This window comes from Hetaerina americana, unplaced genomic scaffold (genome assembly GCF_022747635.1).
Source record: "Hetaerina americana unplaced genomic scaffold, ioHetAmer1.1.p SCAF_7, whole genome shotgun sequence".
Lineage (NCBI taxonomy): Eukaryota > Metazoa > Arthropoda > Insecta > Odonata > Calopterygidae > Hetaerina > Hetaerina americana.
Window position 1 is genome coordinate 56,795,398 of NW_027287316.1, and position 25,713 is coordinate 56,821,110.

A 25,713-nucleotide genomic window follows, 5' to 3' on the forward strand; every position below is an offset into this window, starting at 1 on the left:
AAGAACTGTGTATGGGAAAAATAAGCAATCACTCTTTGAGTGATCAGATGGAAAGGATTCCTCTCCTGAGGTGGTGAGGGTGGTTGCAGAGCTGGGAGTACATAATATTCAATGAGGTGCATGCTGCTACTTGCAGGGATAGTTCAACAAAAAACTTACGTTCATCGATTAAAGCTTTTGATTGGAATTAATATATATAGATTATTATGTCATAATTTAGTAATAAAAATTGTGAGCTTGTATATAACAGTAATTTATCCTCTGGTTACCGTATATAATATAAATATTCCATTTTTTTGACAGTGGAGCAAAGTCCAAGGATTCCAAATCACCGACCAAAGATGAAAAAGGTGCGTAATTACTGATGTGTTCAGTAGCCATTAATCCTAATTTGCTTCAGTTTTTGTCTTTTGGACTTAGTTCATTTGAATTGCCTAATTTCAATATGAGGTAAGTTATTCTCTTTATATTTCAATGCCCTGCTCCAGTTATGTTTATGATTTATGCACAAAGTGAATGTATGAAGTGGACAAAAAGTTGAGTGAATTTAATCAGGAAATGGCTTTTAATGTACTAATCTCATCATTCTAATGGTTTTGTGACATTCAATTTTGTAATACATTGTAGGTGATAAGAAGAGTGCGAAAAATGCAGCTACTACAGGTGCTGCTGTCAGCAGCCGGAATTTGTGGGTTAGTGGATTATCATCATCTACCCGTGCCACTGACTTGAAGCAAGTATTTTCCAAGTATGGAAAAGTAAGTAGTTCATATTTTTGATTAAGTGTAAATTTAGTTTGTGCGTCATATTAGAGCTTAGGACCACAAAATAATTGAAATATTGATGGGAATTCAATGACAATTTTAATTATTGTGTTACTTATCCTTGCATGTAGAGTTCTGCAGGTCATAATTAATTAATTGAATCGCACTATCTTTGCTTCCGAGCCAAATTTGTGTGGCTGTAATTTTCTCAAGTATAACTGTATTGTGAAGCAATTCTAGTAATATTATTCTAGGGATTTTGTGCTGATAGCATCTATTGTTTGTTATAAAATGGAGTAACATTATAAACACCATCCTTTTACATTTTCTTTCTCTTCCAAAAACGAAAGGTGTTGAATAGATAATTTCCCTAATCTAATTTAGATATACTTATAGCTTATTGTAAAGAATTTATCATTTGGAATAAGTCATTGTGGTCTCGTAAGCTAACCCCATAGCTGCCTATTTTATAAAATAAGTTATTAATGTTTTTAGATATGAGGTATAAAAGATAATATTCCAATTATATCAATTTTGTCTTAAGGTAATTGGTGCAAAGGTGGTTACTAATGCTCGGACCCCTGGAGCCCGATGTTACGGGTATTTGACAATGGCCACAAGTGATGATGCAAGCCGTTGCATCCAGCACCTTCACCGTACAGAGCTGCATGGAAGGATGATATCTGTGGAAAGGGTAAGTTTATTTGAAAATAATTTTCTTCTGAGAGCTAGTGCTGTGCAATAATTATGTTACAAATAGAACAAATTAGCTGATTTTGTGCTAATTAGTCCTTTCAGAATTCATGAAGGGATTGGATTATAGAACTCTTTCAGATAAAAACAGTTCAGCATCTTGGGCAATAAAACTGTCTCAGCCTAAGCTTCTCTATTAGTATGTGTTTTGGAGAGAATTTGTTAAATTGCCTTGACTCTTTGTTATCACGATGTGGAATGGAATTCCTTCTTAGTAATATTGAAAGTTGTTGTACCCTATTTTGCAGACCAAAGGAGACACAGTTGGCCCTCCAAAGAAAAGCAGCAAATTGGCTTTGAAAAAAGCTGAGGAAAAGAAAAGGCATGAGAAAAAAGGCAATGGTGTGTCTGAAAAACCATCTTCACCTTTGGATGAAAAGAAAAAGGAAGTTGGTAAGACAATCAGGAAAACTAAATTAAATTGATTTTTGGGGTGTTGAGTGTACAATCCAGAAAAGAATGGACACTGACGTAATGACTCTTTAAGTGGTCATCTTTTTTATCATTTTTGCTATCCAAAATGCTATATCATGTTATTATAATAAATGTTCCATACTAAATTGGAAATATGCCTTGAATAATGTACATATTTTCTCTTGTAAAATGCAACTTTTTCAAAATTTTCCAAAATTCAAAGTTCCTTTTATAATCGATTCACTGCGTATATATTTAACCATACATCCATAAATTTTAACTCGAAAAGCTAACTTCATACCAACCAATAAGTATGTCAGGAAAACTGAAAGGAGAATGCTTTTTCTGAGCATAGTCAACTATTTTGGATAGTAATCTTGCTTACAGTTATAATTGCGTGTGTTAAATGGCTGCTTTAATAATTAAAATATAGAAAAAAGAATTCATCCATTGATTTTTAACTAGATTCTGGGATAGGGAAAATTTATTGAGGATTTATTTGAATGGAATAGATATCTTGGTGGGGTTTTTCACTGAAATTTGGGCTCCCTTACAAATTCTCCCAGGTTTAGCTCTGAAGGTTTTTCAGATGAAAAAACCAGGATCTTATTAATGAAAAGTTCCTTTACTTTTCCTAAGACTAAATGTAAACCTTGTTCACAGAGCCTGCCCTGAACTTCACACAGGGCATTAGTATGAATAATGTATCAGGGATAACTTCTAATAATGGGCACTGTCAACCTCAGCATGCCTGTGAGAATTACCTTAAGGTCAATAACAGAAGGCAGTCAAAAAACTTATCCAAGAGTTGACTGCTTGCCTAAACAACCATCTGAGCAACCCATCCATGAGTATTATCCTTCTCAGATCTCACTAGCAAAACAACCTTGTGTAATAAAGTTCTCAGTACATGAGCAAAGAAAACAATTAATAACCAATAGAGATCACTAAAAGCACCTTTCCCTGTTTTACCTTGTCTTTAGAGTTCAATGTTATCTTTTCTTATAGCTGGGAAAGATGATGCTGCTAAAGAGAAAGTTGTAGTGCAGGCTAAATCTTCAGAAGTGAAACGTGAAGGAAGGCGTGGGAATGAGAAGAGTAAAAGTCGAGAAGTTTCACGCGAACGGCGGGAAGCCGGGGAAAGGATGAAGCGAGGAGGCAGCATGGGCAGTGGTGGAGGAAGTCGTTATCGCCCTCACTCATCTCAATCACGAACAAGGAGTCGCAGTCCATATCGCACAAAGCCAGTCCCGCATGAGTCCCGTGCACACATCCCTGTGGTTTATTTGAATGCAGGGGCACGTGCACACCACCGTAGTATGCCTGGTGGGCCATCTGCTGGTCCTGGAGGCGTTCTCACATTTGCACAAATTCGGGTAAGTTTGTAGCACATTTATGATCGCTATGTTATCATCTGAAACTACAATGCGTGAGGTGGTCGGAAAAGTGGGCGAGGAAGGGGTCTATAAAGAATTAAAATAAGGAGTTATCTTCCCGAGCCACATGGTCTTGCACTCCTCACGTGGGGATTCTCACTGTTATTGTATATTTGTGATGAGTTCCCTTTCTCACAAAAGATGAAGCAACACTTTATGATGGCCACACAGTGTACTGCTTATAGGAGGGCGTTTGTACTTATCAGCCACTCCTTCACACACTTAAACTTGGGATTTTCCTTTGAAAACAGGCTTGCTATGCTGCTGCCTTGAGCTTTGATTCTCATTACCCAATTATAAAAATGTTAAATTCAGCGAAGGTACAGATTTAAATCCACATTTTTTTTAAAGTCAAGGGAACTAAACTCAATATGGGAATAATTCCTGTATGCTAAACCATTGTAAGTTTTGCTGCTGCTTTAAATGCTTGCATATATTAGTAAAGGTTTTGAATGATGCATTACAAATTTTAATTTTATGTATTTACTAAATAATAGAAGTTTTGTTGAAATCCCATCCTTTCTGCCTGAAATTTATCTCAACGTGTGGAATTGCAAATTTTGTATGGGAAGTGAGGTATGACTGAACTACTGAACTGATTACTGAACTACGTGGCCTGATCCATTTAAAATTTTCCGTTGAGTGCCTAATTTGTTCTTTTTGTGGAAAGTTAGGTAGTAAAATTGCTGAAATGAAATTACATAAGCTAAAATTATTTGATTAGAAAAAGACATGAAATTTATTACTTGAAGTCATGCTCTGCAATGAAATGCAGTAGCATCCATTTAGGAAATTATCTAATTACAAGGGATGAGAAAATCTGGAAACTTAGCTTCCCTGCATTTTAGGCTTCCTCATAGATATGCTGTTTATTTTTATTTTCACTTCTGAGGTAACTTAGTGGGTAAATGCCAGTTTATTAATATTTGTTGCTCCATTTGAAGTATATGCTATCAAATGTTCCAGGATGAGAGGGAAAGGCAGCGGCTGAGGGAGAGAGCAAGGGAACTCCGTGAAGAGGAAAGGAGAAGGCGTGAAGACATGGCTCGGCAGCGAGAAATTGAAAAGAGGCAACGGGAGGAAGCTGCGAGGCTTGAAAGGTTTGTTGTGGTCTGTCCATTGCATATTTGCCTGGATCTGTTAACAATAGTCGTTTTATGGAATTTGCCTTCACAATTCTCAATGATTTGGTTGTAGGCTGGTTCATCTATTTCCTTATAAATTTTTCTTATTTTTTGTATGAATATCCTTTGGATGTAAATAGTATCCTCTTTGTCTGCTTGTTCCATATGTTTTATCTGCTAAACCGGCAGGTGGTTAACTAACAGTGAAGTCTTGGTCTATGTGCTATATAACTGTGATTTATTGGTCAATGTGCAGTGGCACTTCATAATTCCAATGAACTTCAAGGGATCAGAAGGTTATTGTTAATGCAACATTAGAAATATTTTTAAAATGGGGTGAATTTCTTTCCTCCAATGTCTCAACTGGAGAAAATTCTCTGAAAAACTTTGGTCAAATGAGAAACTGTTAATGCCTGGTGATATTATAACGTTCAAGAGTAGGCATTTTTCTCCTTCTGTGAAAATCATTTTCCTATTAACCCCATCTACTTCAATTTATTTTCTGAATATCGTGCCCCTTTCCTATATTTATTTTTTCTCTGGTTCTTTTAAAATGGTATGGTAGGTAATGAAATGATATTTTGTAGTTGGTAATCAACGTAGAATGGTGAAATAAAAAGTTATTATTACTTCATATAGTAAATTATCTAGTTAAATCATTTTTTTCATCAAGACATTTTTCTTTCTAACTAAAACTGTAATAATAATGTTAAATATTAACAGAAAAGAAAATTACATGTGTGATTGAAAAATCTGTGTATAAAGTTAAAAATTGGGAAATATTTATGTTTAAAGGAAGACAACATTATTATACAATAGATTGGAATACATAATATAAAAAACATATCAATTAATATCAGAGAAAGTATGATACTTCTCAAAATACTGGCACCTGGTAGTGCTTACACTGCCAAATTGTGTCACTTCTGACCTTATATTTGCAGCAGGCATGTGATCTTTTTGTGGGATGCTGTTTCTTTGTTGTTGATGGGATATGTTCAGGAAAATTAGCGCAATTTTTAGCTTGCAATCGGTCTGGTATGTCACCATGTGAAGGTCGTCCACGAACGTAGTAATTTGGCAGAGTGACCTTTGCCAATATCACCTCGGCAACATCCAAACGAAAACTAGTAATTATTTTCTTCTTTTTTTTTTTGATTACTTTCGAGTATAAAGTGTAAGAATTAAACAGTGCTATATCAAACGTATAAAAGAACATTTTTTGATATCCTTTCATTCCCATCAATGGGAAGCATGCCAGCTGCTGGTCTTGTTTGTCCACACCTACCATTCCTCGATTATAATCTATCACTCTAGCTGGTTTTGAAACAATTTATTTGCTACCATCTCTTCTTTTCAATACTCTCATCGTCACTTTCACATACACAATTTATAATTCTTTTATACATTGAAGGGTAGTTTTCACCACACTATATATTCAAAAAATGTGGACAAAAACCGAAACGACACCCTGTGGCACACTCCGTCTAACCACATGAATGATCTCATTTAAACTAAGGTTATCATGAAGGAACTGCATAGGCACCAAAAGAAATGCTGAGAAGATGCCTAATGTGTAATAGGAACACCCTTTTTGAGAAGGCGAACTCTGTACAAACTGCAGTAGAAACTTGATACTTTAAGGTGGACACCCAATACAAAAATGAAAGAAAATATTAACTGGAAGGATGGCTAAACTAACAGTTAGTCAAAGATTCAATATTGTGGTGTAGTTTCACCAATAATGCTGCGAAAAGTATATTCACGAAAAACTATTTTCAAATTTTTTTTGTTACAATAGCATTTATCCTTCAAATTCATAATATGTATGGAAGAGACCTCAATTTATTCATTTCTACATTTCATGGCAATCAAGGTAATAGTTCCTGAGCAAGTGCGATTTAAAATAGGCTGCCCAAAAGTAGGATTTTGAAAAGTTGACAAACGAACCCACTTTCGATAAAAACATCAAGAACACAGCTATTGCGACTCGTAGAAAATCATTTTATTAATTCCAATGTATCATGAAATATGAGTTCTTCATGTTCATTAATGATGTTTTTACATATTTAAACTTTTAAAATAATAATATTGTTTCCCTAAATAGGGCTAAAATTATGAAAATCTGATGACGAGCTACACCCTTCATTGTGCGATTTGGCATCAGAAGTTCATGACGAGCTAGACTTATCATTTCAGCGGAAGGGGTTAAGTAAATAGTTTATATTTCAGTTCCCTTTGATTCAAAGTTTGAACCATCAAGTCACCTATATGCTGGAATCAGTGGATAATTACTATAATTCTCTGTCAGTTACAATTTTTTTATTTTTGGTTGTAAATAAGTGCTTTCATATCCATAAAGTCTTAAGTTCTTATATCGCAGGTGTCACTGCATTGTTCCCCTTATTCATGAATGTTTGTACTTAATCATTTTTTGCAGGGAGAGAGAAAAGCTTCGACTTGATCGAGAAAGGATAGAAAGAGAGCGTGCAGAATTAATACGATTGGAAAGAGAAAGGCAAAGATTAGAAAGAGAGAAGCTGGAACGTGAACGGGAGGAGCTGCGTAGACAACAAATGAGGTATTTCTGAAATTCCTGGTTTGTGTACTAAATTAAATTATACAATGGTGATTGCCTAGTAAGATGTAAATTTCATGACGAATGATCCTGAAGAATTGAGTGGCATGTGATAAATTTCCAGAATTTTCACTGACTTATTTTTTGTAATCTATTCTAATGGAATAACAATGAGCCCTAAAAATTTTATTTTATTTAATCTGAAACCATCAATCCACATATATCCTCAGTATTACTGTTACAGAATTGACAACATTAAATGTTGTAACAGGACTCATCAAAATTTATGAATCAGTACTTTATTGGTTCATTTGACAAATGATTTTGTGTTTGTCAGTAGTTTGCTTGGTTTTAGGTTCTCTGATAACATTCAATTTGAAGAGCCTTTGCCTCCCCCACCAAGGAAGGCTGTGAAACGTCCAGCTGTTGATGAACGGAGGTCCTATCCTATCCCATCCTATGCAGAGAGAGTCATGAAAGAAGCAAAGAGATCTATATCACCAACCAAGGGTCCATTTAATGTTCCCCTACGTTTTGGTTTACCAGTTTAGTAAGTAAAACTTACCTCTTAATATGGAAACTACTCATACTATGTATGTAAATGTAGCACAACCTAAGGTTTTGGCCATCATTTTGAACAATTTCACACATTGGCTGATTACACCATTATTTTGAAGATTTTGGTTTTTTTTAAATGTTTACTAAACAGTCAATTACATTGCAATATTCATAACATTTTGTTAAATTAATTATAAAATGGTAAATATGTTTTGCAGTTTATTACAAAAGAATGGCCAAATCTATTTAGTTTTCATGTATACAACGATGCTTAGGCATTTCTTTATAGTAGAGTGGTGTGCTAGATTCACAATATTAACAAGTGATTTATGGGCATGTTTCATGGGTTACCATTGCTTTGGAACAAAATATAAATAAGATAACATCTTCAATGAAAATTTCACTGTAAGCAAGAAAGAAATTATGATGGAATTACTATTCGTCTTCGCATGATGAATCTGGATAGAATTTCAGATGGAGATGCTGATGTATATGCAAAATCGATATTGTTTCTCTCCGCTTCTTTATTTTGTTCTGCTATTTTACAAACCTATGCAATTAACTAAGTGAATTAAATATGGAAATAGAAACTACTCGCAAAGTTGTTTGGGAAAACTCTGGACCATATGCTTTAATTCTTGCATGTGAAAGACATCTTAAAGAAAGAAATCATAGTCATTGAATTAATTGTTTTCTCCATATTCTTATTTTCATTAATAGTCCTAAAAGAGTGGGTTGCTGTAGTCCAGGGGGTAGAGCATTGGACTACTGACCAAAGGGTTCTGGGTTCAATTCCTAGTTAATTAAAGTCTCTGGGTACCTGCAGCTCCACCCAAGCAATCTGATTTTTTCGGGTGCCAGATCTTCCTGGGAAACCATAACTGCCACAGGGAAAGGAACTGGCCCCCTATCCTGATGTGTGAATTTCACACGCCATTGGGCTAAGTACTGGGTGAACTCTACCATCACCTACCAAAGCGACCTTCAGGTTTATTCCTGTGTTTATGGTTTTATTTAATATAAAAGAATGTTGCTATTTCATTTTCCTACCTATCCATGTAGGGAAATAAGGGTTATTTATTGTATATGTACTTATTGTTGCTGGTACTTGCTAAAGAGTATATTTTGGTAATTTTAATGTGTTCCATGTGAAGTATGTAGGTTATATTTCAATGAATATGTTGGCATTTCTTTGTAGTGCATTTGAGGAATTGCAGAGGGATAATGAACGTGATGATGAATACAGGAGAGGGAGTGGTGGCAGCAGTGCACCTGTACCGCCGTATTCCAAACTGACGCCTAGGACAGCTGGGAACAGTAATTCCACTGGCAACTCAAGCAACTATAATAGGAATATTCGAAGGACTGCCAATGCGGAAGGGTACTATGATCGCAGAGAAACGGGAGGACGAGCTGACATGCACCGTAGAGAAGCTGATGTTCCAGGCAGCCGTGGAAAAGATGAAAGGTGGGATCATAATATTCTAGTTATAGTCATTTTTTCATGGCTCCAACTCAATGGTGTGTCATTACTTTCACCTCAGGTTTGGGTTTTAACCCTTCCGCTGCGGTTCACTCTCCGGAATCCTACTACTTCTCACATACGGCGAAAATGGAGGGTATTATTGTGTCTCTGTAACCTTGATTACTCTGAAATAATAAGATAAAATAATGAATACAAGGAATAAAATAAAAATAATCTATATTCACTATTTGTCTAATGGAAAAATTTTATTAATTTATTTTGTTGGAAAATTTTTATAAAATGTTGAGGTATAGTAGGGCAACAGAGAGGTAACAAGGTACGTTCACAGCGTTGAAAGGGTTAAAACACCCTTCCAATCCTCATTTCTGTGTGTTTCCTACCAATGATTTAAAAGGAAGGTTCTGGAATGTATATTCTTGTAGAATAACTAAATTTTTGTGTCGTGCATGATTCTCCAATTATTTTGTTGCAATTGAAGTGAATATTCTCTTAAGTAAATGCATAAAATACAATACAAATTTATGATTACTTTTGTGGATGAGGCATCTAAAATATGGGTGTATGTTTACTTGTTATTATTGTATCATAAAATGGTTGAATACCACAATAAATTTCATCAGAATTTAAAAACACTGAACATAATCACATGCATTGGTTGGTCATCTAGCATTAAGATCACTGAAATCCCTGCATCAATAAACTTTTCAGTAAAATGCATTTATTGACAGCCAGAATGTGTCATGATGGGAGAAGTGCCAATGTGTCGCAATTAACACCCCTTCAGTAGACTTTGGTAATCTGTTAACTAATTTGCTACCCATTCTAATAGAGTCCCGAGTCTTGGACAGTTGGAAATAAGAAACCTTAGCTTCAAATGATTTCTCATATTGTGGCCATGAATGCCTAACCTATACATGTTTAGCCAAAAAGCTTCCCTAACAGGACAAGCCTTGAATATATTGGCTCATAAGAGTCATATTGCCATTGATGACAGAAAGAGATATGTAGAGCTCTTTAGGCATTGAATATTGTGTGGACTACCTTTTTTTGTTGCTGAAAAAAAATTTTTAATTTTGCTTGAGGTGCCCTCAAGTTTGTGACTTTACTAGATGTGACAGTGCATAGTAATTATTGATTAGGTATTCCTTGGGATTCATAGTTCAGAGCAAGGCCCGCCAGCATAATTGCTTTTAGTTCTTGGTTGATAGATGGTGACCTTTTTGTTTCCCAGGAACTCCCATGACTGAATTTTGGTAAGAGCTAATGTACATTCACCCACAGGACTCATTTCTGACTGACAATTTCAATTCCCTCTTGCTTGTTGCCCATCACCCCACTCTAGCAATCGGAACTAGAATCCATGTTTATTAGGAATTGTGCATCGGCCAGCCTATCCATGTCCAAAACAACAAAAGAAAGATATTTATGCTGAATAAAAAATAATTTTAAAAAGTACAAGGTGCGGCACAAAAATCCAGACAATTTATACATTCTTCCAAAAATTGCTTTATTACAAAAATGAAAATGTTGACAAAATATTTTGTATGATCATAAACTACAAATTTATTCAATGTATCTCTCACTTACTCGAATGGCTGCCTCCATTCTTGGTCTGAAACATTTGAGGTTTAGGGTAGAAAAAGCTTCTTTTTCTACCCTCATCATGAAGGAATTCCACTAAGTTAAGCCTGAAACTGTTATGAAGCATTTGCAGTCAGGCTTTAGCGTGCCACAGTCAATATTGGTGAATGCTGTTTCATTAATGGCCCTGTGACACAATGTTTGGATGTCTGGACTTATTGGTGACACTTGCAACCACACTCCACACATATTAGTCCAACAGATTTAAATCTGTTGGGAGGCCAGAATTATTTTGGCCAAATTATGCCGATGTTATCTGACAACCAATTTTGCACCAAATACCTTATATGGGCTGGGAAGGTATCCTGCTGGAAAAAATACTACCTTCCAGATGACACACATCCACATCTTAAATTCGTATTTTAGAACACGCAAATAAACTTCTTTGTTGATAAATTCCCCTTAGTTGAAGAAATGAGGTTGTATTTCATCACCCTCACTGGACACAACTCCTAGCATGTGAACATTTGCTGGAAACTTCATTTGATGCAACGGTTACATCTTTAAGGCAGCAGTCATTCCTGCAATTGGTTTTAGCATCCCCAGTAATAATTTTCTCATTAGAAAAAATTTGTTTCATCCGGCAGCATTGTCTTTTAAGAAACCCAAAAGCAGGTGGCAAAGTTCAAATCACTTTGCCATGGTGGCTTTGGAAAGCATCTGTCTTATTTTAATGGTGTAAGACTTGTAGCAGAGGCCCTCCTCATTATTTCAATGCATATTTATTACACTCCCACGGACAACCAATTACAATTTTCGGATTAACATGAATGCTGAAAAATGAGCTCCTGAGTCCATTGGATGGCATTGAGCATCCTGACAATATGCTCCTTCAAGTGATTTTCCTTGTCATTGTTGCAAAACAATTGTTGCGGTTTTCCAACTCATTATACGTTGCGATGACATATACTGTTACATCTCTGGTACCGAACCGGATAATTTCTGAAAAATTGAGAACCAAATAATTAATGTTGCCAAGTGACCAGCCCGTTACACTTTCAATAGCTGTGGCTTATTGTTGTATTCCATACTTATTCTCAACATTGTGACTGTTTTGAGGATTTAAATATTTTCTTTAGCTTTATGTCAAGGATAAAATTAAAGATTATTTAACAAATGAACCACTAGTTTCCTTATTAATGATATAATGTTGGGGTATCCATACTTCTTAAAGTTGAATATTATACACTTGCACTTATCAAATTGAACAGCTAAAATGGGTATGGGAAAATGTTAATGAACGTATGCTAGCTAATATAAAAAAATTATGCTGTGCACCACTATCAAGGCTTCACAATAACACTGATGTCAATTTTGTAATGTCAGACATTCAAATTGTAAAATAAACAGTTAATATCATGGCGTCAATCCACCTGCACAATCATTCTAATAAGTAAAATGACTAAAACATTAGACAATATGCAAATTCTGATGAATATTAATAAATATCACTTAATGAGATAACATATGACACAAAGCCCATTATTGTGGAACTGTTGGTATTACAATTTCAGAACAAACACAAGTTAAACCATTTTTCGCTAATCAAAATCCTCATCTGTATCATATGATTAATGTATGTATGAAATAACTTTTGATAGTTACTAAAGCTACAAGTGATTCCAGAATTGGATTATCAATGAGTTTGTTAGGCATTTATCTTATTATGCAACTTACCTACCACCCAACTGTTATAAAAAAATTTAAACATGCCCTCCTCTTGATTAATCGCGGGAAATACATCTTCCAGGTCCCACAAGTTAATATAGTTATTTCCACAAAGAAAAGGACAGAAATCTCAACTTCTTTCAAAGCTGCAATAGCTACCAAGATTGTTTGAAATGAAAATGAATCCCTCCTGGAATGTGCTAAATTTTAAGATAGGGAGAGGTTAGTTGACTTTAATAGTGTCGCAGATGGTTCAAAATAAGGTTGAAAAAGGGCAGACCAGTGACACTGGCCTGGTTCTGAGCCGTAGTAGTAAATATGTCTCTCTGGAAAATCTGTTACTTACAAATTCTACATGTACTTCATATTTAAGTTGAATATCTAATACTGAAACACCCTTGTATCAAGTGCAACCATCTAAGATACACCCCTTGTTTTTAAGTATTGAAATGAAGAGGAAGACTTCATTGCAAACATCCAGTTTTGCATTTGAATATATGTCATAAAAAGAATCAGAAGGGTTGCCTTGTTTGTCAAAGACAAAAATATTTTTGATCCCTTGTATATGGAAAAACTTAAGATGCTAATGCATACGAGGTCTGTTTAAAAACTTCCCGAACGTTTTTATTTTTACTTCACTAATAAATTATTGGCCACGGTCCCCATCAAAGTTGTCTCCTCCCTAATATATGCATTTATCGCAATGATGTTTCAACTGTTTGAAACAGTCCTGGAATGCTCATAAATAGGGTTTTTTAGTTTGGGGAACAAAGAAATGTTGCATGGGGCCAGGTCTGGTGAGTAGGGTGAGTGGGGAAGCACAGGTTTTGTTTTTGGCTAAAAACTAATGGACAGTTATGAGAGATTAATGAGCCAGCACATTCTTGTGGTGAAACCCATTCCTCGCTCCTCCTAAGTCAGGGCCGATTTTGCCTGATACTCTTTCTTAAGTGTTTCATCACCCCCAGGTAATACTCTGTTGACTGTCTGGCCTTCAGTTAGGTATTCTTGATACACAGTCTCCTTTGCATCAAAAAAACCAGCCATCATCACCTTGACATTCGAGTGAACTTGTCGAGCTATTTTGGAGCAGGCGGGGGGTGTTTCACCAATCAATTCTGGTTATTGCACTGTTTCGATGTAATGAGCCCATGGCTCATGGGCGTGTAATGATTCTGAATGAGACTGTTTCATCCATTTGTTGTTGTTTCTGCTTCATTGTCATCAGGTGAGGCATGAATTTGGCAGCAACGTGATGGATCCTCAATTTTTCAGTCAGGATTTCATAGCTTAAACCAATTGAGATGCCACAGTCTTCCGCAAGTTCCCTGACAGTCAAACATCAGTTTGCCTGAATGAGATCCTTCAATTTCTCAATGTGAGGGTCCTCAGTTGACGTTTTGATGATCTTCCGGAATGCTTGGCATCTTCTGATTGCTGCCCCATTTTGAACTGGGTGGACAACTCCTGACACACTGTACACATCATAGTTATATCACATCTATAGTTATAAATATTTTAAAGCAAGCTGCACTCTGTGCCTCAGTGTTACCATATTGGGGTCCAATTTCAAAGCTTGCAAAATGAAATTAGCAGTTGCCCTATTCCTATGTCCTTGTATTTTAGGAAATGGATTATTACAACTGCTACAATACTCTTTAATATTTCATGATATTTTTTTGGGGAAGAACTGTTTTTTTTCCAAATGTAGATAACAACAGGATAGTGTATCAACTAAAGTTTTAAAATCTATACAAGGTGTGTGTGGGGATTGCGATGGTGTAGTGGCTAATGCACAGGAGCCACCATGAGAGCCCAGGTTCGAATCCTGCAGACAACATATTTTTTCTGTGGTATCCCCATCCCTACTTGAAGTTCTCGTGGAGAGCACTTTGAGTGAGTACGACGTTCATCAGATAAGACATTAAACTGTGGACCCCTTGGCACCTTCTCAACAAGAGTAGGCTAATGCCGATGTCGGGTTTCTTTCCAACATTCCTTTCCCATCCATTCCTAATGGTGCAAATGACCTTAGCTGTCAGTAGCCTCCCCTAAAACTACTATGAGGCATGTGTTAGCTGGAAATTTCATTGCTGTCATTCATAAAGTAATCCTTTCCCCCCATTCAATCGGGAATGTAAAATTGGGAACATTACACGTGAATATTCTTACCCTGACAAATTACCTAATGCTAAAGAAGAAAGGGGAAGAAAACTCCAATGGCCGTAAGGATTAGTTGCCAATCTCTCGTCAGACCAATTGTTGTGTTGGTGTGACGGGAATCACGTCAGGGACCAACCACAACCTCTCGACCAGAATACCCTCTGTGGTGGTTTACGGGAGATTAATCCGCGTCAGGGACCAACACACAGCCACACGCACACTATCCTGCCTGAAATCCTTCACGAGGCTGTGAGACCCTGTTAAAGAATTTCAGATGGAGATGGAATCCTTCACGAGGCTGTAGAGTAGACCCCGTTAAGGATTCCAGGATATTCTCAAGCACACACTCTGTGGCGGTTTACGGGAGATTAATCCGCGTCAGGGACCAACACACAGCCACACGCACACTATCCTGTCTGAAATCCTTCACGAGGCTGTGAGACCCTGTTAAAGAATTTCAGATGGAGATGGAATCCTTCACGAGGCTGTAGAGTAGACCCCGTTAAAGATTCCAGGATATTCTCAAGCACACACTCTGTGGATGGCACAGACCAAACACACACACAAGCACTCGAGAAACGCACACACACTCAAAAGGGCCCAACTTCTGGGAGAATCTGGACACAGGTAAAAAACAACTAGGAAGTGCGTCGAACACGCGTGTTTCGGCCACAAAGTGGCCCTCTTCAGCGAACCGAAGGGAAAACACCTCCAACACAAGGTTGAAAGTCACTTTCAACCTTGTGTTGGAGGTGTTTTCCCTTCGGTTCGCTGAAGAGGGCCACTTTGTGGCCGAAACACGCGTGTTCGACGCACTTCCTAGTTGTTTTTTACCTGTGTCCAGATTCTCCCAGAAGTTGGGCCCTTTTGAGTGTGTGTGCGTTTCTCGAGTGCTTGTGTGTGTGTTTGGTCTGTGCCATCCACAGAGTGTGTGCTTGAGAATATCCTGGAATCTTTAACGGGGTCTACTCTACAGCCTCGTGAAGGATTCCATCTCCATCTGAAATTCTTTAACAGGGTCTCACAGCCTCGTGAAGGATTTCAGACAGGATAGTGTGCGTGTGGCTGTGTGTTGGTCCCTGACGCGGATTAATCTCCCGTAAACCGCCACAGAGTGTGTGCTTGAGAATATCCTGGAATCCTTAACGGGGTCTACTCTACAGCCTCGTGAAGGATTCCATCTCCATCTGAAATTCTTTAACAGGGTCTCACAGCCTCGTGAAGGATTTCAGGCAGGATAGTGTGCGTGTGGCTGTGTGTTGGTCCCTGACGCGGATTAATCTCCCGTAAACCACCACAGAGGGTATTCTGGTCGAGAGGTTGTGGTTGGTCCCTGACGTGATTCCCGTCACACCAACACAACAATTGGTCTGACGAGAGATTGGCAACTAATCCTTACGGCCATTGGAGTTTTCTTCCCCTTTCTTCTTTATTGAGAGGCCGTAGAGCTCATTATTTCTTGCTACCTAATGCTAAGAAACACATTTCTCTAATGGCTTGCGACCTAACATTAATTGCTACAAGCCCTTCTGGTGGCTTGCAGATTACTATGCATGCTGGAGAGGCTGCATATTGAAAGTAGCAAAACTACTGAAGTTTTTGTGTTTTATATTTTTTGCATACTTGTAATTGGTGGTATAATAGTCAATACTGGTGTAGGATTCGTGAATTTATTTCTTAAAATTTTTAAGTGCATGTTTTAATGAATGATATACTTTATATTGCAGATATGATCGTGCTGGTAACACAGCTGGTGTGGGTGCCACTGGTGGTGGCCGAGATTTGAGAGACTCTGTGCCTACCAACCATCACCACAGGGATGGGAATCCTAGCCGTGGAGGTTCTTCAGCCAGTGTGCCGAGTGAGAGAATGCACCACCATTCTCGAGAACGCTACCATGGGAGTAGTAGTGGTCACCATACACATCACCATTCAGAATCGGGAAAAGGTAATTTTTAGTGACATCTAGTAAGCCTCACTAGGAATTAAATGATTGTCTTAAAGTCAAATAGGTGTTCAGGATGGTATGGTGGCTAATGTACAGGCTTCCCACCGAGGGCGCCTGGTTTCAAATCCTGGAGAAAACAAATATTTTTCCGTGGTGTCCGGATGCCTACTTGAGGTTATTTGTGGAGAGCACTTTGAGTGAGTACGACGTCTGTCGGATGGGACGTTAAACTGCAAAACATTTGGCATCTTTCGACAAGACTAAGCTAATGCCGACGTTAGGTTTCTCTCTACCCTTCCTTTCCCATCCCTAATGGCGCGAGTGACCTTAGCTGTCGGTCACCTCCCCGAAGAAACTACAAATAACGGTCAAGTAGTAGTAGAAATGATGACATTTTGGGTGTTCTGTTTTTCAATTTTGCAGTTGTCATCTCAGAATTTTGCATTGTTATGTTGTGCGTACACCAGAGGAAGGACGTTTCTTCAATATCATTTTTAAAGTCGCTTGACATCGTGGAGAGCTTCATTTGAATTATAATTATTTATTTATTTAAGAATTATGTTGCAATTTTCCTGGTGGCAACGGTCAAGTTTGATCAATGATCACTCTTACAACGAATATACGCACTAGAAAAACCGGAGACAAAATATTCTTACATGATGACACCTCCACATCAGATGCAAACTAACTTCCACATCACCTACAAAATGCTGTCCACATCACATGCAAACAATATTTTAATAACTACAATGAAGTTTATCACCCAGTGGCCACGTTACATTTTTTCTTAAAACTCCTAAAATTGGATGGAAAGAGCTGAAACAAACCTACTGGCAGCTGGTTCCAATCAACAACAGTTCTATTTTGAAAAGATTATTTTTTCTTATTTGTTTTTTGCGTTCTTATTTCTATTTTGAAACTATGGTCGTTCTTTCCCTTAAAGTTAGGCTTTTCTATCTCTTTCCATAAATCTTACCACACTTCCTCATTTATAGCAATTCTATTCATCGTGCCTAGCCTACTCCTATTTCTTCTATTTTCCAAAATCTCCTATTTCAGGATATCTAACATTTCTGTGACTATCTGTTCTATTGTACCTTCCGAGTACATATCTTGCTGCCTTTCTTTGAACTTTTTCTATTTTTTTAAAATGTCCCACCTCATATGGATCCCATACTATGGATGAGTATTCTAGGATAGGGATAATCAGTACCTTATATGCTTTTTCTTTTGTGGCTACGCTGCTTCCTTTTGTATTTCTCAGTACCCAATCCAATACATGAAATGCCTTCCGTGACAAATAATCTACCCTGACTCCCTACCCAAGATCCCTTTTTCAGTAAATGCCTTAATATTTGCAATGACTGCTACATGGGATTTTTTCTTCAAAGAGGGGGTAAATTTCCTTTTCTGCATTCTTTTTATTTTAAAAATTTATATGCTTACTCTTACTTGCATTAATGCCCATACTATTATTTGTAACCCAGTCAACAAGGCGATCGATGTCATTTGGTAGTATTACGATTTCATTTACATGCTCTACCTGTCTGTATATAAAGAAGTCATCCTGCTAAAATGCTCGCCTTATTAGAAAATGTATTCCCTAATTTTACTTTTTGAATTCTGCCTCTAAGAAAATTTTTTATCCATTGTTTTGCCCTCATCTAATGGTAACAAATTCAACTTGAAAAATAATTTATTGTGAGGGACTGTGTCGAAAGCTGCCGAGAAATCAACGATTACTGCATCAACACCCTTTCCTTCATATTTTGCATCACCGATATATTGGCTTAATCCCAATAGCTGCGTTTGACACGAGTATCCCATTCTAAATCCATGTTGGTGTTTGAATAGCCATCTATCTCTTGTCCACCATTCCCGAATTTAGTCATAGATTCTTTTTTCCGTTATTTTGCAAACAACTGAGGTTATGCTTACCGGTCTATAATTGTTAGCTATTGTTTTATCCCCTTTCTTGAAAATTGATGTAATATTTGCTTTTTTCCAATCATTGGGCAAGGCATCATTATTTAAAGTTACTTTGAATAGATGACTCTGGTACAAAGCCATTGCGTTATCACCCACTTATAGAATGTCAGTTGACATATTGTCCAGTCCGTCTGACTTATTTTTCCTCAGCTTCTTTATTTTTTCCACAAAATACGAGTCCTCCACGATAATACTGTTTGTGGAGGGCAGTGAGCTATTTGGTGCTGTTACGCTGATAAAGTTCTCTGTCGTTTCTGAGCTTTTTAGACAAGCCTTATTTTCCCTTTTGTTATCTATTCCCTGAAAAACTTTCATAAAGCAGGAGTTGAACATATTTGCAATTTCGACTGTCAGTTATGATACCATTTTCCTTAGTTTTTAATTTATTCAGGCGTTCCCTGTTGTCTTTCCTCGTTTTGATGTATCTATAGAATTTCGTTGGTGTGTCTTTCAAAATTACATCAATAAGAAATTTTTCCTTCGCCTTTTTTTTCCCCTATTTAGGTTCTGGTCCAACGTCCTGTAATGGTGTGACATTTCTTTATTTTCATCTTTAATGTGTGCCTTTCTTACCTCTCTCTTGAGTTTTTTTTATGGTTTTGTGGTAGTACTCCGGATCTGTGTTCTGTTTCAAATTTTTTATGGGAACATACTTCATTTGCCCTTCAAGAATTATTTCTTTGAATGATTCCCATATTTTCTCCACGGTCGCTCCACTACCTACCCATCAAGGAATCTTGCCCCTTAAAAATTCCTGAAACCCTTCCCTATCTGCCTGGGTATATTGCCAAATTTTCTTTTCATTCCCCATACCTCCTTCTGTTGGTCTATACCAGTCCATTTGAACAAACACTGCTTAGTGATCACTTATTCCCGGAAAGACATCTATACTAATGATAGGGTTTGGAGGTCTAACTAGAAAAACATCGAGGGTGTTTTCTCCAATAGTGGGCTTATTTACTACTTGGGTAAACCCTTCTTCGTTAAGGAGGTGATTTACAAGGTCTTGTGCCTGCCCGCCCCCTGCTGGTTTCCCCCCCCCCACCCTATTTCTGGAAGGTTAAAATCCCCGGCTATGATGATATTGTCTTGGGGGGTTTTTGGAACAATAGTCAGCAAGGATCTCCAATGAGTGCATACATACCTTTGCTTGGACTTCTATGCAAAGCAATTATTTTTAACCATTTGCTATTTTCTGCTTTGCATATCCTTACACGCACTATCTCATAGTTACTTTGTTGCCAATCTAAACAGCTTATTATGTTGCTACAAACACAAATGAATACTCCTCCACCCCTCCCACTTTAATCCCTTTGATAGACATTGTAATTTGGCGGAAAAATTTCGGCTGATGTAACGCTATCATTAAGCCAAGATTCCGTGCCAGCTATGTTGTTGGGATTACACGCATCTATTACATTCTCAAATTCCCTAGATTTGTTGAGGATACTTGTACAGTTCACCTGTAGGATATTTAAGCCCTTAGCTTCAATTTTACTGTCTATACCGTGCACAACCTCTGGTCTGCTTGTAGAGCCACTGGTCAACACTCTGTTTGCTACACGTCCCACCGTTCCTCGCCATTCCCTGTCTTTCTGCTCATTGAGTGACCTTCGCTCTCCACTTCCGGTCCCTGCTTCGTTGTATCCAATGGTTTAAAGAGACTTTTGTTTTTCTCCCTTCTTTTTGATTTTGGTCTTGAAATATGCTGTTTCAAGTTAGCGCCATTACACGTAAAAGGAATAATTGTATTAACAAAGAGACTCATTTGGGTTATTTGGGTCATGTGTTGTTTCTACAATGTAATATGGATCTTACCATTCAAATACTCCTTACTATTTGAAATTGTATTTCAAAGTCAATTTCTTTTGACATCTTGAATTCTGAAATTTTAAGGTTTCACTGTTGTCCAATCATCAGGTTGACTTTGCCAATTCGTTCCATAAGGAAGTCAATCCATTCACAACATTGGCTTAAAATTAATCTACGTCAGGCCATTAAATGGCCATTATCATATAATTTCAAATTATTTTACATAAGATAAAATTACAAAAAATATATGAAAACCTAAAACTAAAGAGATAAGCAACAATATTGTGAATGAAGACAAATTGTTGTCGCAAGTGCACTCTGTGCCTCAATTTATTAAATATTGAGGTTCAATTTGAAAGCTTGCAAAATTAAACTTGCAGTTGCCTATTCCCATATCCTTGCAAATTAGGAAGTGGATTATTACAGCTGCTACATTCACTGAAAATATAACACTTCGCAGAAACTATTGAATTGTTTTACAATCACATGCCACACTGGAGGGAAGGGTTTTAATGCATTGGAGATTGAAATTTTTTTCTGACTTCCCTGCTTGGCCTCATTTTCCCAGCTGGCTGTATTTTTACAGTCGACTAATTGTAAATTAGTCAACATGTCATCAACTTTTTATAAGAATGATTTTAAACTCAATAAAACATAGTTGCACAATAAGAATTATTACAAGGAATGCATGCCTAAAATTACTGCTTAACTATTATCTTAATATACCACTATTTCAAGGTATAAAACATTCACCTTGACTGGGATCCAGGTCAATGAGAATGATTTTTACTCTTGGAAATTGTTACATTTAATGATCATAGTGGAAGACTCTGTTCATGTTACTGTCACAACTTTGCCCACAGTTCTTTGAATTTTTATAATTTTTATGAAATTATAAACTATCTACGAAAATATTCAAATAGTTCATAATAATGTGCCAAATAAGTAGCTTAGTGCTAAAACAACACTAGCAAAAATACTCATCCTTTAGTCCAGTTGTTTAATCTATTCTTTTGTTACATTTTACCATTGTTTGTATGCATTAAGAATTAAATTGAGACACACAGACAGTGCACAGAAATTATTTCTGAGCTTTTTGGTTTGATTGAGGAGACTTCATCTTTAATTATTCCAGTTATCTCATATATTGTATTTGTCGTAGAATCTGTGTATAAAAGTTCCTAGTATGTCTTTGAAGCATGTAACTGCATAAAATATTTTCCTCGATGAAGAGGAGCCAGACAAAATTTACATATATACTGTGGAAACTTGTAATACGAGCATATAATTTGTTTCATGATCTTCCTCTTAAAATGATATACTTGTTTAGTGAAACAGCCTTTCGCTTATAAATTAATACGATAGTGCATTCCTTGCCGGAAAAAATTATCCACAAGATTTATTTAAAAACACTATGTATTCATTGTTCAGGATTGTGGATCATGTCCACTTCTTCTTTGATCACAGAATGAAGCATCAGGCATACAAACTCAATTTGTAAAAGGAAAAAGAATCAAAATAAATGGTTCATTATTTATGTAAGGTACCTCATTTCTTTTTACTAGAAAGCTTTCTAGGTATGTGTGTTTTTGTACACACTACAATATTTTGTTAAAATTCAACTCATAATTATTATTAAATAAATTTCTGTTAATTATCGCCACTTTCTTATTAGGGCGATACGTCATATGCATGGTAAGATGCAATAGTATTTTGTGATCTCCACTTCACATTTAAGTCTGCTGCTGTTTTGAACTTGACACTTCATGAAGGCACATGGACTTTCTGAATGGTAAACAAGTAGGGTTTTAATTTCCAATTTCCAACTTTCATTTGCACAGTGTAAGATGACCTTTAATGGGCTTGTGGCCAGACTATTCATTCTCTTCTACTGTTACCTATGGAAATAAGTATAAGTTTGTTTCGGCATCTTCAAGTTCATTTGGCAGAGACATGTCTTATCACAATTAAAAACCTGGGAGTGTAACATTCAGACTATAGTACTTTCTTGAAGTCATGGATGAAGTCCTCTGCTGCCTTAAACTCGGAGCTTGCTGCTTCACCATGTATCAAAACGACGTGGATGCTGGTTTTAGTAAACTTCTCAAACCACCCACGCTCCCCTTAAGTACTTATTTAGCTGTTGATGATCCTGACCACTTCAAGCGAGGTTCGCAAAAATCACTTTACCCTTTTTACTAATGATATTTCCATGAATAGTGTCACATGAAATTGCTTTACCTTTATCTGGATGGAAGTAACCCTTTAAGTTCATTGAGAATATCTGCCAAACCCATAATAACCCCTTGAATGGAAATACCTGTATCGTTAGTTGCGGAAGTTTCAGAATCACTTGGAAACACCATCACCTAATGTTTCTTTACAGGCCTAAGGCCACCATCTCTAGAATGGACCTCATAGCCATAAAAACAATCATTCATACAGTCATCCACTGATACATTCTTATCAGGAACTTCTGTTTTATTATTGTTAAAAACTTTGAAAATATTTGTTTAGTACATTTCATTCTGTTTTCTGAAAGAGGGAATTTCTAAAAATATGAATAACTTGAAGACACAGATAGCAGCTATTAAAGTTACCAAAATGTAATCAAAACTGGAAGAAAACATGAAGGCAATAGAGTTTCATACAGTGACTACTATTGTAAACATTTAGATTGACAGAGTAGATGTAATGTATTAAAGCGGGTGTCATGTAAGACATCGAGTAAAAAACATGAGTTAATCATGTGATTCATCTGTTACAGATGTTGCGTGAATTATGAGTAAAATCATGTTTCGTCCACAACTAAAAGCCTTGAGTTAATCCATTTTTTTCCAAAATTTCTTTTTCTTTAAGAAAGAAAAAAGAGAATTTTGAAATGAATGAATATTAAGTCTAGGTAGGACTGAAACTGCAATATTTACATCTTGTTGCCAATCTTAAGAGGTTCATTTGTATTCTCTAGTGGATTTTCATTTAGTTATTAATATGGTATATTTGAAATGAAATGTAAACACAACTACATATCTCACACTATTCACAATCTTGTGAAGATTAAGGGCGTACACTTAATTAGACATTTGTTTCAAATCATGCCATGGATGAAAAAGATCACTTAAAGGCTTGGTTTATTGTTTTGTGCTAAACTACCTATGATAACATAAATGTAGAGATCAAAATTGTTCATTGGAAACAATTTTGCATATTTTTTCATGAATTTGTTAGGTGCTTACACAAGTCATTTGGATGTTTTAATCTTTTATTATACTTTCTGTGCACAAAATATGCCTTCTTTTATAGTGTCTTTATTTCGAAGTGTGGAAGAAATGGAGGCTTAAATTTTTGTGAATACCATGGAAGTTTTTATAATTTTTTCTAACTAGTAGCTGAAGAAATCTGAGCATAAGAAAACCCAGTATTTGGACATTTGTGTTATTATGGACAGGATATGTTGTTTTTGATGGTGATTTTTGTTTCTATTTAAATGTTCATTTGTTTGTAGGTGAGGGGCGATACGCCGATCATTCAGGCAACACATGGCGGTCTGGTGGAGGAGGAATGTCTGGATCTGGGAAGTCTTTTGGTGGTGGTGGTGTTGTTGGGGGAAGTGGTGCAGGTGGTCTCGGAGTTGGAAGTGGAGCTGGCAGTGGAGGGTCTTGGAATGTTGACACTGGCCCTGCTTCAAGTGGCATTCCTGTTGGTGATCGGAAATCAGATGGAGCATGGGCCTCAGATAGGTATGTCTCTTGCCCCATAACACTTGGAATGAAACTTTTTGTTTTTCTTACAAGTGCATAATTGGATTTTTGTCCTTTAATTTTGTTGTTGTCTTGTTATGTGGCAAACAAGTGATGAATCCCACTTTTCCAAACAAAATTTTACAGACAAGTGACATTGTTTTCTGCCCTTAAAGTCTAGTTTTTCTGTTAATCTGTGTGAATGTCCTTTCATCTAGCTTTATAAATGTCTCCAGGGTGTCCACCAACCTGTCTGAGAGTCAGTGAAGTTGCACTTTTCTGTAAACATGTGTGGATTTTGTGGATGTTTTGAAAAACTAGGCATTTGACACGTGTACAGTTCACAAATTTTCTTGCCAGTTTCAGAGATGCTAGTAATTTACACCCAGACATGTCTTTCTTCACAATCCGTCATTGGAATGCGACACTACACTGATATTACACAATTGGAAGCAGGAATTCATGATTTACATGAAATTAAGGTCTTAAATACTGTTCTCTGAATGTTGCTTTTGGGCCATCCAGGTGTTAAGAAGCAATTTTCTTGTGTTTTTGAGTAATGTTTAGGCTTTCTGTTGATCAGTGAGAGACATCCTTAAAGTGACTGATATTGTAAGGACCTTGTGAATTTTAACATTCCTATTGGGGTGTACCATTTTGTTAATAAAATAAGGGTTTGTCTCAATAGTAACTAGAATAAATCTGGGTAAAAAATTTGCCGAGAGGAATCTCATTCATATACCTCCTCCCAGCCTCTTTGATGTTTTCCAGCTTTTCAGAATGGTGCCTTTCAAGCTATTTTTTATTCTTGGGACCTGATAAAATCTGATGGTGCCACATTGAGGCTGTGGGTCACTTTCACATTGGTCCAAGAGATAACATGAGTCTGTCACACGATCAGCCTTGTGTTCTTCTGATGGCACCTTGGAAAGAATCTTAGCACACAATTTTCTCATGGCTAAATCTTCTGTAAGAATGCTATGCATTGTGGTTTTTGGTATATTGCGTTTGTATGCTAATATCCTGATGCTGAGGCATCAAACAGAATAGAGCCTGTCTTTCACTTTTATCACAGATTTGTTGCACTGTATCATTGATGGATGTCCTGGGCATTCCTTTTTGTTAATCTCCTCTAATCTCCTAGAACATTATGTGCTGGTGGAAAACCATTCCATGGGATGTTACTTCATATCCATAAGCATCCTTTGTTTATGGTTTCTGGACCTGATTTTCTGAACATAACACAAAATTTAATTGCATATTTTTGCTCCATGAAACATTGCATTTTGAATTTGACTTGACCCTTCACTAGGGGTCCAATCGGGTAGCAATTCGCAGATTTTAACCGTTACCACCGATGGTCATGTTGCTTTCCCAAGACCTCCCATCAACTCTTCTGCCACAAATACCCCACTCTATCCATCTGCATCTTCGAAAAAATCATCCTACTTACTTTTGGGGCAAACCATGGACTGCAATTCTTTCTTTCTTGAATGTTGGTTTTATTTTGTAGGAATCTATGTTGCTGTAATGAAGGATCTACTGTGGGTGGCTTGTGTTTACAATAAATTTCTATGAAGGATGTCATACTTCATCAGTATTCTTCACATACTCGTGTATACTTCCAGAAACCTGCAGG

At 36.8% G+C, this 25,713-nt stretch overlaps 1 protein-coding gene and 1 non-coding gene across 10 annotated transcripts in view; both read left to right on the top strand.

Moving 5' to 3' along the window:
- Saf-B (Scaffold attachment factor B) overlaps window positions 1–25,713 on the top strand; it is a 44,919-nt gene that overhangs the window by 10,539 nt on the left and 8,667 nt on the right. For 8 of the 9 annotated variants that reach the window (XR_011702666.1, XR_011702667.1, XR_011702665.1 and 5 more), the window contains exons 7-17: window positions 304–350; window positions 628–758; window positions 1,309–1,458; window positions 1,766–1,910; window positions 2,940–3,307; window positions 4,334–4,467; window positions 6,932–7,072; window positions 7,425–7,619; window positions 8,826–9,095; window positions 16,313–16,533; window positions 23,840–24,074. Coding sequence is in view for 5 of the 9 variants with exons in the window: in XM_071595696.1 (XP_071451797.1) it covers window positions 304–350; window positions 628–758; window positions 1,309–1,458; window positions 1,766–1,910; window positions 2,940–3,307; window positions 4,334–4,467; window positions 6,932–7,072; window positions 7,425–7,619; window positions 8,826–9,095; window positions 16,313–16,533; window positions 23,840–24,074 (2,037 nt within the window). In the remaining 4 variants the exon portion in view is untranslated. The remainder of the gene's footprint in view (window positions 1–303; window positions 351–627; window positions 759–1,308; window positions 1,459–1,765; window positions 1,911–2,939; window positions 3,308–4,333; window positions 4,468–6,931; window positions 7,073–7,424; window positions 7,620–8,825; window positions 9,096–16,312; window positions 16,534–23,839; window positions 24,075–25,713) is intronic. The other variant, XM_071595697.1, reaches the window with a different exon arrangement.
- On the top strand, window positions 20,641–20,772 carry LOC139696974 (small nucleolar RNA psi18S-841/snoR66). Its single transcript, XR_011702680.1, has one exon. It is a non-coding gene; the product is annotated as a small nucleolar RNA psi18S-841/snoR66 (small nucleolar RNA).